The following is a 14,662-nucleotide window of genomic DNA, read 5'->3' as shown; positions in this document are numbered from 1 at the left end:
GAATGGTACGGTTGCTAGGGTGAAAACTGTGGTTGAGTTGAAGCCTTAGCAGGTAGGAATCTCCACCTGGAGCTCATTTATGAGCTGAATGGTACGGTTGCTAGGGTGAAAACTGTGGTTGAGTTGAAGCCTTAGCAGGTAGGAATCTCCACCTGCAGCTCATTTATGAGCTGAATGGCACGGTTGTTAGGGTGAAAACTGTGATTGAGTCATGAGTTGTGTGGACCCCAGGAAGAGTAGCCGCAGCTTTGGCGATAGCTAATGAGGATCCTAATACAATAGTAAATGTTGCTAAACAGAAGCAGAACTGACATTGTGCTTGGATGTCTGCCCATATCTATAGAGCTACAGAAGTGGTCCATTCACTGGGACTTTGGACCCGGGGTCTTTATAGAGCACAGCATTAGAACTGTTGCATAGTAACAGTGGGGTGACTGTTATATAGCAGTTTGACTATTGACACACTGAACCTGGGAACATGTACTCTCTTACATGCTCTTATCTGCTGCCTGATAAAGGAGTAGAGAGAGAGAGAGAGAGAGAGAGAGAGAGAGAGAGAGAGAGAGAGAGAGAGAGAGAGAGAGAGAGAGAGAGAGGGAGAGAGAGAGGGACAGAGAGACAGAGACAGAGAGAGAGAGAGAGAGAGAGAGAGAGAGAGAGGGACAGAGAGACAGAGAGAGGGACAGAGAGACAGAGAGAGAGAGAGAGAGAGAGAGAGAGAGAGAGAGAGAGAGAGAGAGGGACAGAGAGACGGAGAGAGAGAGAGAGAGAGAGCGAGAGAGAGAGAGAGAGAGAGAGAGAGAGAGAGAGAGAGAGAGAGAGAGAGAGAGAGAGAGAGAGAGAGAGAGAGAGAGAGAGAGAGAGAGAGAGAGAGAGAGAGAGAGAGAGAGAGGGAGGGAGACACAGAGAGAGAGAGAGAGAGAGAGAGAGAGAGAGAGAGAGAGCGAGAGAGAGAGAGAGAGAGAGAGAGAGAGAGAGAGAGAGAGAGAGAGAGAGAGAGAGAGAGAGAGAGAGAAAGAGAGAGAGAGAGAGAGAGAGAGAGAGAGAGAGAGAGAGAGAGAGAGAGAGAGAGAGAGAGAGAGAGAGAGAAAGAGAGAGATATAAATATATTAATTAATAAACTAATGCATTCATTTCAATAAATCAATCAATCACTGTACTTCATTGATCCCCCAAAAAGGGAAAATTAGGTTTGCCATCGGCTGCAGACAGGGAAGGTCACAGAAGGTCAGGATAGATGATTTTACAGATGATAGCCTGCCCCTTTCCCATCTTTCAGCTCTAATACTAACAGCCCATAATACTATGGTCAGAACAAACCTGTATCCGTTTGTACTTTTGATTCCATTTTCGAAGACATCACGGGTCTCTGTGGCCAAGCTGTTGCTAGGCTACGGCAATCAGAGGGGGTTGGGAGGGAGGATATATTGATGTGACAGGTGAGGTGATTGTTGTGATAGAGGTGACGGAAGAGTGTCAGTGTTGGGTGGGGATGTCTCCACATCAGACTATAAGAGAAGAATGTAGCGACTGGGGGTATGGGTTTTTCCACATGATAAGCGTGATGCTCTGATTAAATCCTTAAATCCGAGACTTTCTTTCGTTTCACCAACTAAACTGCCCCATAGTGGTAGAGGGTGCTCACCCCCTGGACATTGTGTGCTGAATATTATACTTGTGCTCATGGGCTTTCTAATCACAAACAATAAGTTCTTCCTCCATTTGCTGGTGCAATGAGTAAGATGGTTATAGAAAACGACTGAGACGACGGTGGTCGGGGTCGAGGTCATGCCCCCAGTGATGGTCCTCTGTAGCTCAGTTGGTAGAGCATGACGCTTGTAACGCCAGGGTAGTGGGTTCGATTCCCGGGACCACCCATACGTAGAATGTATGCACACATGATTGTAAGTCGCTTTGGATAAAAGCGTCTGCTAAATGGCATATATTATGTAGTTACAGCATTTATCTGAAAGATACTCACAGTATGTGGTGTCTGCCTGGGTGTGGGCTATGTGGTGTCTGCCTGGGCGTAGGGTATGTGGTGTCTGCCTGACTGTGGGATTATGTGGTGTCTGCCTGGGTGTGGGGTATGTGGTATCTGCCTGGGTATGTGGTGTCTGCCTGGGTGTGGGGTATGTGGTGTCTGCCTGGGTGTGGGGTATGTGGTATCTGCCTGGGTATGTGGTGTCTGCCTGGGTGTGGGGTATGTGGTGTCTGCCTGGGTGTGGGGTATGTGGTGTCTGCCTGGGTGTGGGGTATGTGGTGTCTGCCTGGGTGTAGGGTATGTGGTGTCTGCCTGGGTGTGGGGTATGTGGTGTCTGCCGGGTGTGGGGTATGTGGTGTCTGCCTGGGCGTGGGATAAGTGGTGTCTGCCTGGGTGTGGGGTATGTGGTGTCTGCCTGGGCATGGGGTATGTGGTGTCTGCCTGGGCATGGGGTATGTGGTGTCTGCCTGGGTGTGGGGTAGGTGGTGTCTGCCTGGGTGTGGGGTATGTGGTGTTTGCCTGGGTGTGGGGTATGTGGTATCTGCCTGGGTATGTGGTGTCTGCCTGGGTGTGGGGTATGTGGTGTCTGCCTGGGCATGGGGTATGCTGTTGCTCATGGGCGTAGGGTATGTGGTGTCTGCCTGGGTGTGGGGTGTGTGGTGTCTGCCTGGGTGTAGGGTATGTGGTGTTTGCCTGGGTGTGGTGTATGTGGTATCTGCCTGGGTATGTGGTGTCTGCCTGGGTGTGGGGTATGTGGTGTCTGCCTGGGCATGGGGTATGCTGTTGCTCATGGGCGTAGGGTATGTGGTGTCTGCCTGGGTGTGGGGTATGTGGTGTCTGCCTGGGTGTGGGGTATGTGGTATCTGCCTGGGTGTGGGGTATGTGGTGTCTGCCTGGGTATGTGGTATCTGCCTGGGTATGTGGTATCTGCCTGGGTATGTGGTGTCTGCCTGGGTGTGGGGTATGTGGTGTCTGCCTGGGTGTGGGGTATGTGGTGTCTGCCTGGGCGTGGGGTATGTGGTGTCTGCCTGGGTGTGGGGTATGTGGTGTCTGCCTGGGTGTGGGGTGTGTGGTGTCTGCATGGGTGTGGGGTATGTGATGTCTGCCTGGGTGTGGGGTGTGTGGTGTCTGCCTGGGTGTGGGGTGTGTGGTGTCTGCATGGGTGTGGGGTATGTGATGTCTGCCTGGGTGTGGGGTGTGTGGTGTCTGCCTGGGTGTGGGGTATGTTGTATCTGCCTGGGTATGTGGGGTATGAGGTGTCTGCCTGGGTGTGGGGTATGTGGTGTCTGCCTGGGCATGGGGTATGCTGTTGCTCATGGGCGTAGGGTATGTGGTGTCTGCCTGGGTGTGTGGTATGTGGTGTCTGCCTGGGTGTGGGGTATGTGGTATCTGCCTGGGTGTGGGGTATGTGGTGTCTGCCTGGGTGTGGGGTATGTGGTGTCTGCCTGGGTGTGGGGTATTTGGTGTCTGCCTGGGTGTGGGGTATGTGGTGTCTGCCTGGGTGTGGGGTATGTGGTGTCTGCCTGGGTGTGGGGTATGTGGTGTCTGCCTGGGTATGTGGTGTCTGCCTGGGTGTGGGGTATGTGGTGTCTGCCTGGGTATGTGGTGTCTGCCTGGGTGTGGGGTATTTGGTATCTTCCTGGGTGTGGGGCATGTGGTGTCTGCCTGGGTGTAGGGTGTGTGGTGTCTGCCTGGGTGTGGGGTATGTGGTGTCTGCCTGGGTGTGGGGTATGTGGTGTCTGCCTGGGTGTGGGGTATGTGGTGTCTGCCTGGGTGTAGGGTATGTGGTGTCTGCCTGGGTGTGGGGTATGTGGTGTCTGCCGGGTGTGGGGTATGTGGTGTCTGCCTGGGCGTGGGATAAGTGGTGTCTGCCTGGGTGTGGGGTATGTGGTGTCTGCCTGGGCATGGGGTATGTGGTGTCTGCCTGGGCATGGGGTATGTGGTGTCTGCCTGGGTGTGGGGTAGGTGGTGTCTGCCTGGGTGTGGGGTATGTGGTGTTTGCCTGGGTGTGGGGTATGTGGTATCTGCCTGGGTATGTGGTGTCTGCCTGGGTGTGGGGTATGTGGTGTCTGCCTGGGCATGGGGTATGCTGTTGCTCATGGGCGTAGGGTATGTGGTGTCTGCCTGGGTGTGGGGTGTGTGGTGTCTGCCTGGGTGTAGGGTATGTGGTGTTTGCCTGGGTGTGGTGTATGTGGTATCTGCCTGGGTATGTGGTGTCTGCCTGGGTGTGGGGTATGTGGTGTCTGCCTGGGCATGGGGTATGCTGTTGCTCATGGGCGTAGGGTATGTGGTGTCTGCCTGGGTGTGGGGTATGTGGTGTCTGCCTGGGTGTGGGGTATGTGGTATCTGCCTGGGTGTGGGGTATGTGGTGTCTGCCTGGGTATGTGGTATCTGCCTGGGTATGTGGTATCTGCCTGGGTATGTGGTGTCTGCCTGGGTGTGGGGTATGTGGTGTCTGCCTGGGTGTGGGGTATGTGGTGTCTGCCTGGGCGTGGGGTATGTGGTGTCTGCCTGGGTGTGGGGTATGTGGTGTCTGCCTGGGTGTGGGGTGTGTGGTGTCTGCATGGGTGTGGGGTATGTGATGTCTGCCTGGGTGTGGGGTGTGTGGTGTCTGCCTGGGTGTGGGGTGTGTGGTGTCTGCATGGGTGTGGGGTATGTGATGTCTGCCTGGGTGTGGGGTGTGTGGTGTCTGCCTGGGTGTGGGGTATGTTGTATCTGCCTGGGTATGTGGGGTATGAGGTGTCTGCCTGGGTGTGGGGTATGTGGTGTCTGCCTGGGCATGGGGTATGCTGTTGCTCATGGGCGTAGGGTATGTGGTGTCTGCCTGGGTGTGTGGTATGTGGTGTCTGCCTGGGTGTGGGGTATGTGGTATCTGCCTGGGTGTGGGGTATGTGGTGTCTGCCTGGGTGTGGGGTATGTGGTGTCTGCCTGGGTGTGGGGTATGTGGTGTCTGCCTGGGTGTAGGGTATGTGGTGTCTGCCTGGGTGTGGGGTATGTGGTGTCTGCCTGGGTGTGGGGTATGTGGTGTCTGCCTGGGCGTGGGATAAGTGGTGTCTGCCTGGGTGTGGGGTATGTGGTGTCTGCCTGGGTGTGGGGTATGTGGTGTCTGCCTGGGCATGGGGTATGTGGTGTCTGCCTGGGTGTGGGGTAGGTGGTGTCTGCCTGGGTGTGGGGTATGTGGTGTTTGCCTGGGTGTGGGGTATGTAGTATCTGCCTGGGTATGTGGTGTCTGCCTGGGCATGGGGTATGCTGTTGCTCATGGGCGTAGGGTATGTGGTGTCTGCCTGGGTGTGGGGTGTGTGGTGTCTGCCTGGGTGTGGGGTATGTGGTGTTTGCCTGGGTGTGGTGTATGTGGTATCTGCCTGGGTATGTGGTGTCTGCCTGGGTGTGGGGTATGTGGTGTCTGCCTGGGCATGGGGTATGCTGTTGCTCATGGGCGTAGGGTATGTGGTGTCTGCCTGGGTGTGGGGTATGTGGTGTCTGCCTGGGTGTGGGGTATGTGGTATCTGCCTGGGTGTGGGGTATGTGGTGTCTGCCTGGGTATGTGGTATCTGCCTGGGTATGTGGTATCTGCCTGGGTATGTGGTGTCTGCCTGGGTGTGGGGTATGTGGTGTCTGCCTGGGTGTGGGGTATGTGGTGTCTGCCTGGGCGTGGGGTATGTGGTGTCTGCCTGGGTGTGGGGTATGTGGTGTCTGCCTGGGTGTGGGGTGTGTGGTGTCTGCATGGGTGTGGGGTATGTGATGTCTGCCTGGGTGTGGGGTGTGTGGTGTCTGCCTGGGTGTGGGGTGTGTGGTGTCTGCATGGGTGTGGGGTATGTGATGTCTGCCTGGGTGTGGGGTGTGTGGTGTCTGCCTGGGTGTGGGGTATGTGGTATCTGCCTGGGTATGTGGGGTATGAGGTGTCTGCCTGGGTGTGGGGTATGTGGTGTCTGCCTGGGCATGGGGTATGCTGTTGCTCATGGGCGTAGGGTATGTGGTGTCTGCCTGGGTGTGTGGTATGTGGTGTCTGCCTGGGTGTGGGGTATGTGGTATCTGCCTGGGTGTGGGGTATGTGGTGTCTGCCTGGGTGTGGGGTATGTGGTGTCTGCCTGGGTGTGGGGTATTTGGTGTCTGCCTGGGTGTGGGGTATGTGGTGTCTGCCTGGGTGTGGGGTATGTGGTGTCTGCCTGGGTGTGGGGTATGTGGTGTCTGCCTGGGTATGTGGTGTCTGCCTGGGTGTGGGGTATGTGGTGTCTGCCTGGGTATGTGGTGTCTGCCTGGGTGTGGGGTATGTGGTGTCTGCCTGGGTGTGGGGTATGTGGTGTCTGCCTGGGCGTAGGGTCTGTGGTGTCTGCCTGGGTGTGGGGTATGTGGTGTCTGCCTGGGTATGTGGTGTCTGCCTGGGTGTGGGGTATGTGGTGTCTGCCTGGGTGTAGGGTATGTGTGGTGTCTGCCTGGGTGTGGGGTATGTGGTGTCTGCCTGGGTGTGGGGTATGTGGTGTCTGCCTGGGCGTAGGGTATGTGGTGTCTGCCTCGTATACTTTGGCTTCCTGGGAAGATATTGAAGCGCCTGAAGTCGATTTGATCGGTTGTGTGGTGCATCGGCACAGAAACTTGCAATATATTAAACATATGACATCAAAATGTTGAAAATCTGATTTCCCCCGAGCTGATCATTGTCTGCAGTCTGCTATGATCATAGTGTAGGTCTAATCAAACAGGCAGGGAGAGTCAGCTGGTCCGTGGTGGGCGGTCGAACCCTCAACCTTCTGGCCCCTTGGCCCTGCATGACATCGATTGTGCCGTAAAAGCATGCTGAAGTGAGCAAGGTCCACATCCGCGTTAATAAACACAGGGTCGCAATAGTTCTTGGTATTTGTAGTTGTAAATATTATTCTGAATGAATTATATGAGGTGGAAGGGTGTTCAATGTATCCTACAGTACAAGAGGAGGGTCGTGCAAAAAAAACATTTTTAATTTGGGGGAGGGGGGAGGGGGGGGTGCATTTTGTTTTTGGACACCTTGAGTCGAACTGTCCTTTACATTTCCCCCGCTCTCTCCTATTGGCTACTATCATGCCTAAAGATTGTGTGTGGGGCGGTCTTACCAATTACCACTAATACTTAGTTTCTCTGCATGGATGACAGATGATCACCACAGTTCACTGTGAGGAGGATGGCGGAGGAGCTGCACCCAGACGAGCACTGGTGAGTGGATTTTAATATAATACTATTTACCAAGTTATTATAGTGAGCTATTCTACAGAGTTACTATAGTGAGCTATTCTACAGAGTTATTATAGTGAGCTATTCTACAGAGTTATTATAGTGAGCTATACTAAATAGTCATTATAGTGAGCTATACTAAATAGTTATTATAGTGAGCTATTCTACAGAGTTATTATAGTGAGCTATTCTACAAAGTTATTATAGTGAGCTATTCTACAAAGTTATTATAGTGAGCTATACTAAATAGTTATTATAGTGAGCTATTCTACAGAGTTTTTATAGTGAGCTATTCTACAGAGTTATTATAGTGAGCTATACTAAATAGTTATTATAGTGAGCTGTTCTCCAGTTATTATAGTGAGCTATTCTCAATAGTTATTATAGTGAGCTATTCTACAGAGTTATTATAGTGAGCTATTCTAAATAGTTATTATAGTGAGCTATTATACAGAGTTTTTATAGTGAGCTATTCTACAGAGTTATTATAGTGAGCTATACTAAATAGTTATTATAGTGAGCTGTTCTCCAGTTATTATAGTGAGCTATTCTCAATAGTTATTATAGTGAGCTATTCTACAGAGTTATTATAGTGAGCTATTCTACAGAGTTATTATAGTGAGCTATTCTAAATAGTTATTATAGTGAGCTATTCTACAGAGTTATTATAGTGAGCTATTCTACAGAGTTACTATAGTGAGCTATTCGAAATAGTTATTATAGTGAGCTATACTAAATAGTTATTATAGTGAGCTATACTAAATAGTTATTATAGTGAGCTATTCTACAGAGTTATTATAGTGAGCTATACTAAATAGTTATTATAGTGAGCTGTTCTCCAGTTATTATAGTGAGCTATTCTCAATAGTTATTATAGTGAGCTATTCTACAGAGTTATTATAGTGAGCTATACTAAATAGTCATTATAGTGAGCTATACTAAATAGTTATTATAGTGAGCTATTCTACAGAGTTATTATAGTGAGCTATTCTACAAAGTTATTATAGTGAGCTATTCTACAAAGTTATTATAGTGAGCTATACTAAATAGTTATTATAGTGAGCTGTTCTACAGTTATTATAGTGAGCTATTCTCAATAGTTATTATAGTGAGCTATTCTACAGAGTTATTATAGTGAGCTATTCTACAGAGTTATTATAGTGAGCTATTCTACAGAGTTATTATAGTGAGCTATTCTACAGAGTTATTATAGTGAGCTATTCTACATAGTTATTATAGTGAGCTGTTCTACAGTTATTATAGTGAGCTATTCTCAATAGTTATTTTAGTGAGCTATTCTACAGAGTTATTATAGTGAGCTATTCTACAGAGTTTTTATAGTGAGCTATTCTAAATAGTTATTATAGTGAGCTATTCTACAGAGTTATTATAGTGAGCTATTCTAAATAGTTATTATAGTGAGCTATTCTACAGAGTTATTATAGTGAGCTATTTGAAATAGTTATTATAGTGAGCTATACTAAATAGTTATTATAGTGAGCTATTCTACAGAGTTATTATAGTGAGCTATACTAAATAGTTATTATAGTGAGCTAAACTAAATAGTTATTATAGTGAGCTATACCAAATAGTTATTATAGTGAGCTATACCAAATAGTTATTATAGTGAGCTATACTAAATAGTTTTTATAGTGAGCTATACTAAAGAGTTATTATAGTGAGCTATACTAAAGAGTTATTATAGTGAGCTATACTAAAGAGTTATTATAGTGAGCTATTCTAAATAGTTTTTATAGTGAGCTATTCTAAATAGTTTTTATAGTGAGCTATACTAAAGAGTTATTATAGTGAGCTATACTAAAGAGTTATTATAGTGAGCTATTCTAAATAGTTTTTATAGTGAGCTATACTACAGAGTTCCCCAACTTACAGAATGTTTAAGGAATGACAGGATACCTCGTTGAGCAATATGCCTCAATGTTAATGAGTGTGATATAAACATGCTGATGTAAACATTATTTTAAAAAGCCCCATTAATTGATTTAGTAGGCCCGACTAGAATTCAAACACATAGCCTCATAGCGCATCTACCATTAAATATTTTAGTTCACTAAAATAGGTTTTATTTTGTGACAAAGCTATACATGTAATTTTATTTGGATAAAATGATCTGCCTTGACAAATGGAAATATTTATTCCGGTGAACTTGGTGCCGCTACGTCACTTGGACCTTTGAATGTACAGTATTTATTACAGAATGACATAGCTCAGTGGAGATAAGATTATTAAAGCCTGAATATGTCTGTCACTACCAAGACACAAATACACTTCCACCAGTCATTGTAGCCAGCCACATAACTTTGTGACATTCAGAATGTTTTTCACACCTGTAGCTAGAAAGAGTCTTATCATTGATTCTATAAAGGGTTTTGTTCCTTGTTCCACTGAAATGATGACCCAATAGATAATAGACAACCCTTGTCTTACTATTCAGCCAGAGGGAGACCGTGTTGCACATTGGTTGGCATGTTATTTGAAATTAAAATAGCTAGACTACTGTAGATAACTGGACATTATTGTAAACGTTTGCTATATTATAAATGTTTGCTATATTAAACATAGCTAGACTACTGTAGATAAGGGGACATTATTGTAAACGTTTGCTATATTAAACATAGCTAGACTACTGTAGATAACTGGACATTATTGTAAACGTTTGCTATATTAAACATAGCTAGACTACTGTAGATAACTGGACATTATTGTAAACGTTTGCTATATTAAACATAGCTAGACTACTGTAGATAAGGGGACATTATTGTAAACGTTTGCTATATTAAACATAGCTAGACTACTGTAGATAACTGGACATTATTGTAAACGTTTGCTATATTAAACATAGCTAGACTACTGTAGATAACTGGACATTATTGTAAACGTTTGCTATATTAAACATAGCTAGACTACTGTAGATAAGGGGACATTATTGTAAACGTTTGCTATATTAAACATAGCTAGACTACTGTAGATAAGGGGACATTATTGTAAACGTTTGCTATATTAAACATAGCTAGACTACTGTAGATAAGGGGACATTATTGTAAACGTTTGCTATATTAAACATAGCTAGACTACTGTAGATAAGGGGAGATTATTGTAAACGTTTGCTATAAAGCTGTTAGAAGTCTGACTCCGTGATCGCTTAAAGTCAAAGTTCACTGGGTTTATGACATCAGCAGGACCATTTACGCAATGTTGTGTGTGTGCACAGGTACAGGTGCATCTCCAGTTGGCTTCCATCTTGGTGCCCCACCTCCCTCTCTCAGCTAAAGGATGCAGAGGACAAAATGCTCAAGGGTAAGAGTGTGTGTGTGTGTGTGTATATGACTACATCCTCTATCTTACCCGTCATACTTGCACATCTTATCTCCTCTCTCATTTTGCTCTCCCTCCCTGTTCCCCTCCATCTTTCTCCTCCATCCCTCCTTCCATTTCTCTCCTCTCAGCTGTGAAGACCCCATTCTCCAGGCAAGATGTCCCGATATCCAATGGCAACTATGTCTGGACCATAGCCTTCAACGCCAAAGGATATCCCTCACTCTCCCCCCAGCCCCAGTCTAAGCCCCAGTCTCATCCCTCTTCTCCCCAGCACCAGTCTAAGCCCCAGTCTCATCCCTCTTCTCCCCAGCCTCAGTCTAAGCCCCAGTCTCATCCCTCCTCTCCCCAGCCCCAGTCTAAGCCCCAGTCTCATCCCTCTTCTCCCCAGCCTCAGTCTAAGCCCCAGTCTCATCCCTCCTCTCCCCAGCCCCAGTCTAAGCCCCAGCCTCATCCCTCTTCTCCCCAGCACCAGTCTAAGCCCCAGCCTCATCCCTCCTCTCCCCAGCCCCAGTCTAAGCCCCAGTCTCATCCCTCCTCTCCCCAGCCCCAGTCTAAATCCCAGTCTCATCCCTCCTCTCCCCAGCCCTCTCTCCAGCGCCGTCCCCGTCCTCCGCTGGTGCTGCTCCATGGGTTTGGGGGTGGTGTGGGTCTGTGGGCTCAGAACCTGGACTCTTTGTGTGGCAGTGGAGCCGTGTATGCCCTGGATCTGCTGGGGTTTGGTCGGAGCAGCAGGCCCCTGTTCAGCGTGGACCCCCAGGGGGCAGAGGAGCAGTTCCTAGGGGCCCTGGAGGAGTGGAGAGACACGGTGGGCCTGGAGGAAATGATCCTGCTGGGACACAACCTGGGAGGATACCTGGCTGCTGCTTACACACTTAAACACCCACACAGGTCAGCGGGACGAGAGGAGGGGGGGGTCGTGTGTTTGTGTTCATACTGTGTGTGCATACGTACACTTGTGTACAAAACATTAGGAACACCTGCTTTTTTCATGACATAGACCAGGGATACTCAACTACTATTGGAGAAGGTCCATTGACACAAATCTCCTAGGTGACAAAGGTCCGGTTGGACACCGTCCTTCATCGGTGATGTGGTACACCGTAGTAACAAGCATAGTCGTCTACGACATAGGAAACACGTTGTTATATAAAATGTACATTAAATACAATAAAGTAGACTAAGAATGTGTATTAATTACAACTTCTTTCGACTGTAAACATGTGCAAAATTTTTGTCAACATTGTTGAAGAACAAAAGTGGTCGCATCATTGTCTATGCAATGAGAATCAATGTACATGGCGGCAGGGTAGCCTAGTGGTTGGAGCGTTGGACTAGTAACCAAAAAGGTTGCAAGATCGAATCCCCGAGCTGACAAGGTAAAAATCTGTCGTTCTGCCCCTGAACAAGGCAGAAAAAAAAAAAAAAAACGCACCAGGCTCAACAATGAACACCTGCACCATTTCCTCAGAGTTGCTCTCACACCATTTGTGCCAATGTTCAAATCATTGGCAGGAGACAGAATAATGTCATTTCTCATTGATGCAAGGGCAAGGCCCACTGTTCCTAAGCCGTCATTGAAAATAAGAATTTGTTCTTAACTGACTTGCCTAGTTAAATAAAGGTTAAATAACATGGGCTTTCAAAAATATTTATTTATTTAAATGAAATAAAGTGCATGTTTTCTGGAGAACAAAGGAAAGTTTAAGAAAAATTATAATCAGAACGTTACTCTGGGCCATGCAGTATTCATGTAGAAGTCACTCTGGGCCATGCAGTATTCATGTAGAAGTCACTGTGGGCCATGCAGTATTCATGTCGAAGTCACTGTGGGGGCACGCAGTATTCATGTAGAAGCCACTGTGGGCCTTGCAGTATTCATGTAGAAGTCACTGTGGGCCATGCAGTATTCATATAGAAGTCACTGTGGGCCATGCAGTATTCATGTAGAAGCCACTGTGGGCCTTGCAGTATTCATATAGAAGTCACTGTGGGCCTTGCCCTTGCATCAATGAGAAATTACATTGTTCTGTCTCCTGCCAATGATTTGAACATTGGCACAAATGGTGTGAGAGCAACCCTGAGACAATGGTGCAGGTGTTCATTGTTGAGCCTGGTGCGGTTTTTGTTTTTAAGAAAGTTAATTGTGGAGATTCACAGCTGTATGTGGAGCCAAAGAAGTGCCAATTTCTTGAGAACGAGGACTTCAGCTGCAGGCACCATCTTTCCCCAGGAAGTGACAGGGTCACAGTCACCAGCCTGCTCCTTCAAACACACGTTTTCTTGCAGTTCAAACAACTCCATCTGCAGTGATGTAACATCTACACAGCTGAAGATCTGTTTTGCTTCTTCTGACAACTTTGTCACATTTTGTGACCAAGAAGGAGTTCTGGATGAGCAGTTCTCTTCCAACAGTGATGTCATCAAAGCGAGCCTGGAAGTTCTCCATCAGCTTCTGGATGAAATCAACATGGTTGGGAAAAATCACCGCTGTGCCCAGGTGATTAAAAAAAAGCTGTCTAAAAATATAACAAAACGCAATGTTGTCCGGTCCGGATTGACCCTTCTCTGCGTCCGGACGTGGACCGCGGTCCGCCAGTTGAGTTTGGCTGACATAGACTGACCAGGTAAATCCAGGTGAACGCTATGATAACTTATTGACATCACTTGTTAAATCCACTTCAGTCACTGTAGATGAAGGGCAGGAGACAGGTTAAAGATGAAGGGCAGGAGACAGGTTAAAGAAGAAGGGCAGGAGACAGGTTAAAGATGAAGGGCAGGAGACAGGTTAAAGAAGAAGGGCAGGAGACAGGTTAAAGATGAAGGGCAGGAGACAGGTTAAAGAAGAAGGGCAGGAGACAGGTTAAAGAAGGATGTTTAAGCCTTGAGACATTTGAGACGGATGGTTTATGTGTGCCATTCAGAGGGTAAATGGGCAAGAGCCTATTTAAATGCCATTGAATGGGGTATGGTAGTAGGTTCCAAGAGCACTGGTTTGGGTCAAGAACTCAACCCTGCTGGGTTTTTCACACTCAACAGTTTTCTGTGTGTATCAAGAAAGGGTCCACCACCCAAAGGACATCCGGCCAACTTGACATAACTGTGGGAAGCATTTCAATCAACGTGGGCCAGTGTCCCTGTGAAACGCTTTGGGACACTTTGTAGAGTCCACGCCCTGACAACTTGAGGCTGTTCTGAAGTCAATAGGGGCGGGTTGCAACTCAATATTAGGAAGGTGTTCTTAATGTTTTGTACACTCAGTGTATGTGTTCACACTGTGTGTGTTTACAGGGTGAAACAACTGATCCTGGTGGAGCCATGGGGGTTCCCGGCCCGCCCAGAGAGCATGGATCAGGAGAAGTCTATCCCAGTGTGGATCAGAGCCATGGGGGTCGTCATGAGTTCCTTCAACCTCCTGGCTACACTAAGACTGGCTGGACCACTGGGTAAGATATCAGCACTAAGACTGGCTGGACCACTGGGTAAGATATCAGCACTAAGACTGGCTGGACCACTGGGTAAGATATCAGCACTAAGACTGGCTGGACCACTGGGTAAGATATCAACACTAAGACTGGCTGGACCACTGGGTAAGATATCAGCACTAAGACTGGCTGGACCACTGGGTAAGATATCAGCACTAAGACTGGCTGGACCACTGGGTAAGATATCAGCACTAAGACTGGCTGGACCACTGGGTAAGATATCAACACTAAGACTGGCTGGACCACTGGGTAAGATATCAGCACTAAGACTGGCTGGACCACTGGGTAAGATATCAGCACTAAGACTGGCTGGACCACTGGGTAAGACATCAGCACTAAGACTGGCTGGACCACTGGGTAAGATATCAGCACTAAGACTGGCTGGACCACTGGGTAAGATATCAACACTAAGACTGGCTGGACCACTGGGTAAGATATCAACACTAAGACTGGCTGGACCACTGGGTAAGATATAAACACTGACTGGCTGGACCACTGGGTAAGATATAAACACTGACTGGCTGGACCACTGGGTAAGATATCAACACTAAGACTGGCTGGACCACTGGGTAAGATATAAACACTAAGACTGGCTGGACCACTGGGTAAGATATCAGCACTGACTGGCTGGACCACTGGGTAAGATATCAAC

At 47.7% G+C, this 14,662-nt stretch overlaps 1 protein-coding gene across 1 annotated transcript; it reads left to right on the top strand.

Annotated features, from left to right (window-relative positions):
- Positions 1 to 6,972: 6,972 nt before the first annotated feature.
- Positions 6,973 to 13,971, top strand: LOC124028877 (1-acylglycerol-3-phosphate O-acyltransferase ABHD5-like; the record flags this gene model as incomplete). Its single annotated transcript, XM_046340790.1, has 4 exons — positions 6,973 to 7,171; positions 10,422 to 10,507; positions 10,657 to 11,416; positions 13,817 to 13,971. Coding segments are annotated over exons 1-4 (1,033 nt in total), but the record flags the coding sequence as incomplete, so codon positions are not given.
- Positions 13,972 to 14,662: the final 691 nt, after the last annotated feature.

The sequence above is a fragment of the Oncorhynchus gorbuscha genome, unplaced genomic scaffold, assembly GCF_021184085.1.
Source record: "Oncorhynchus gorbuscha isolate QuinsamMale2020 ecotype Even-year unplaced genomic scaffold, OgorEven_v1.0 Un_scaffold_4941, whole genome shotgun sequence".
NCBI lineage: Eukaryota > Metazoa > Chordata > Actinopteri > Salmoniformes > Salmonidae > Oncorhynchus > Oncorhynchus gorbuscha.
This window is presented reverse-complemented; position numbering and strand designations above follow the sequence as displayed.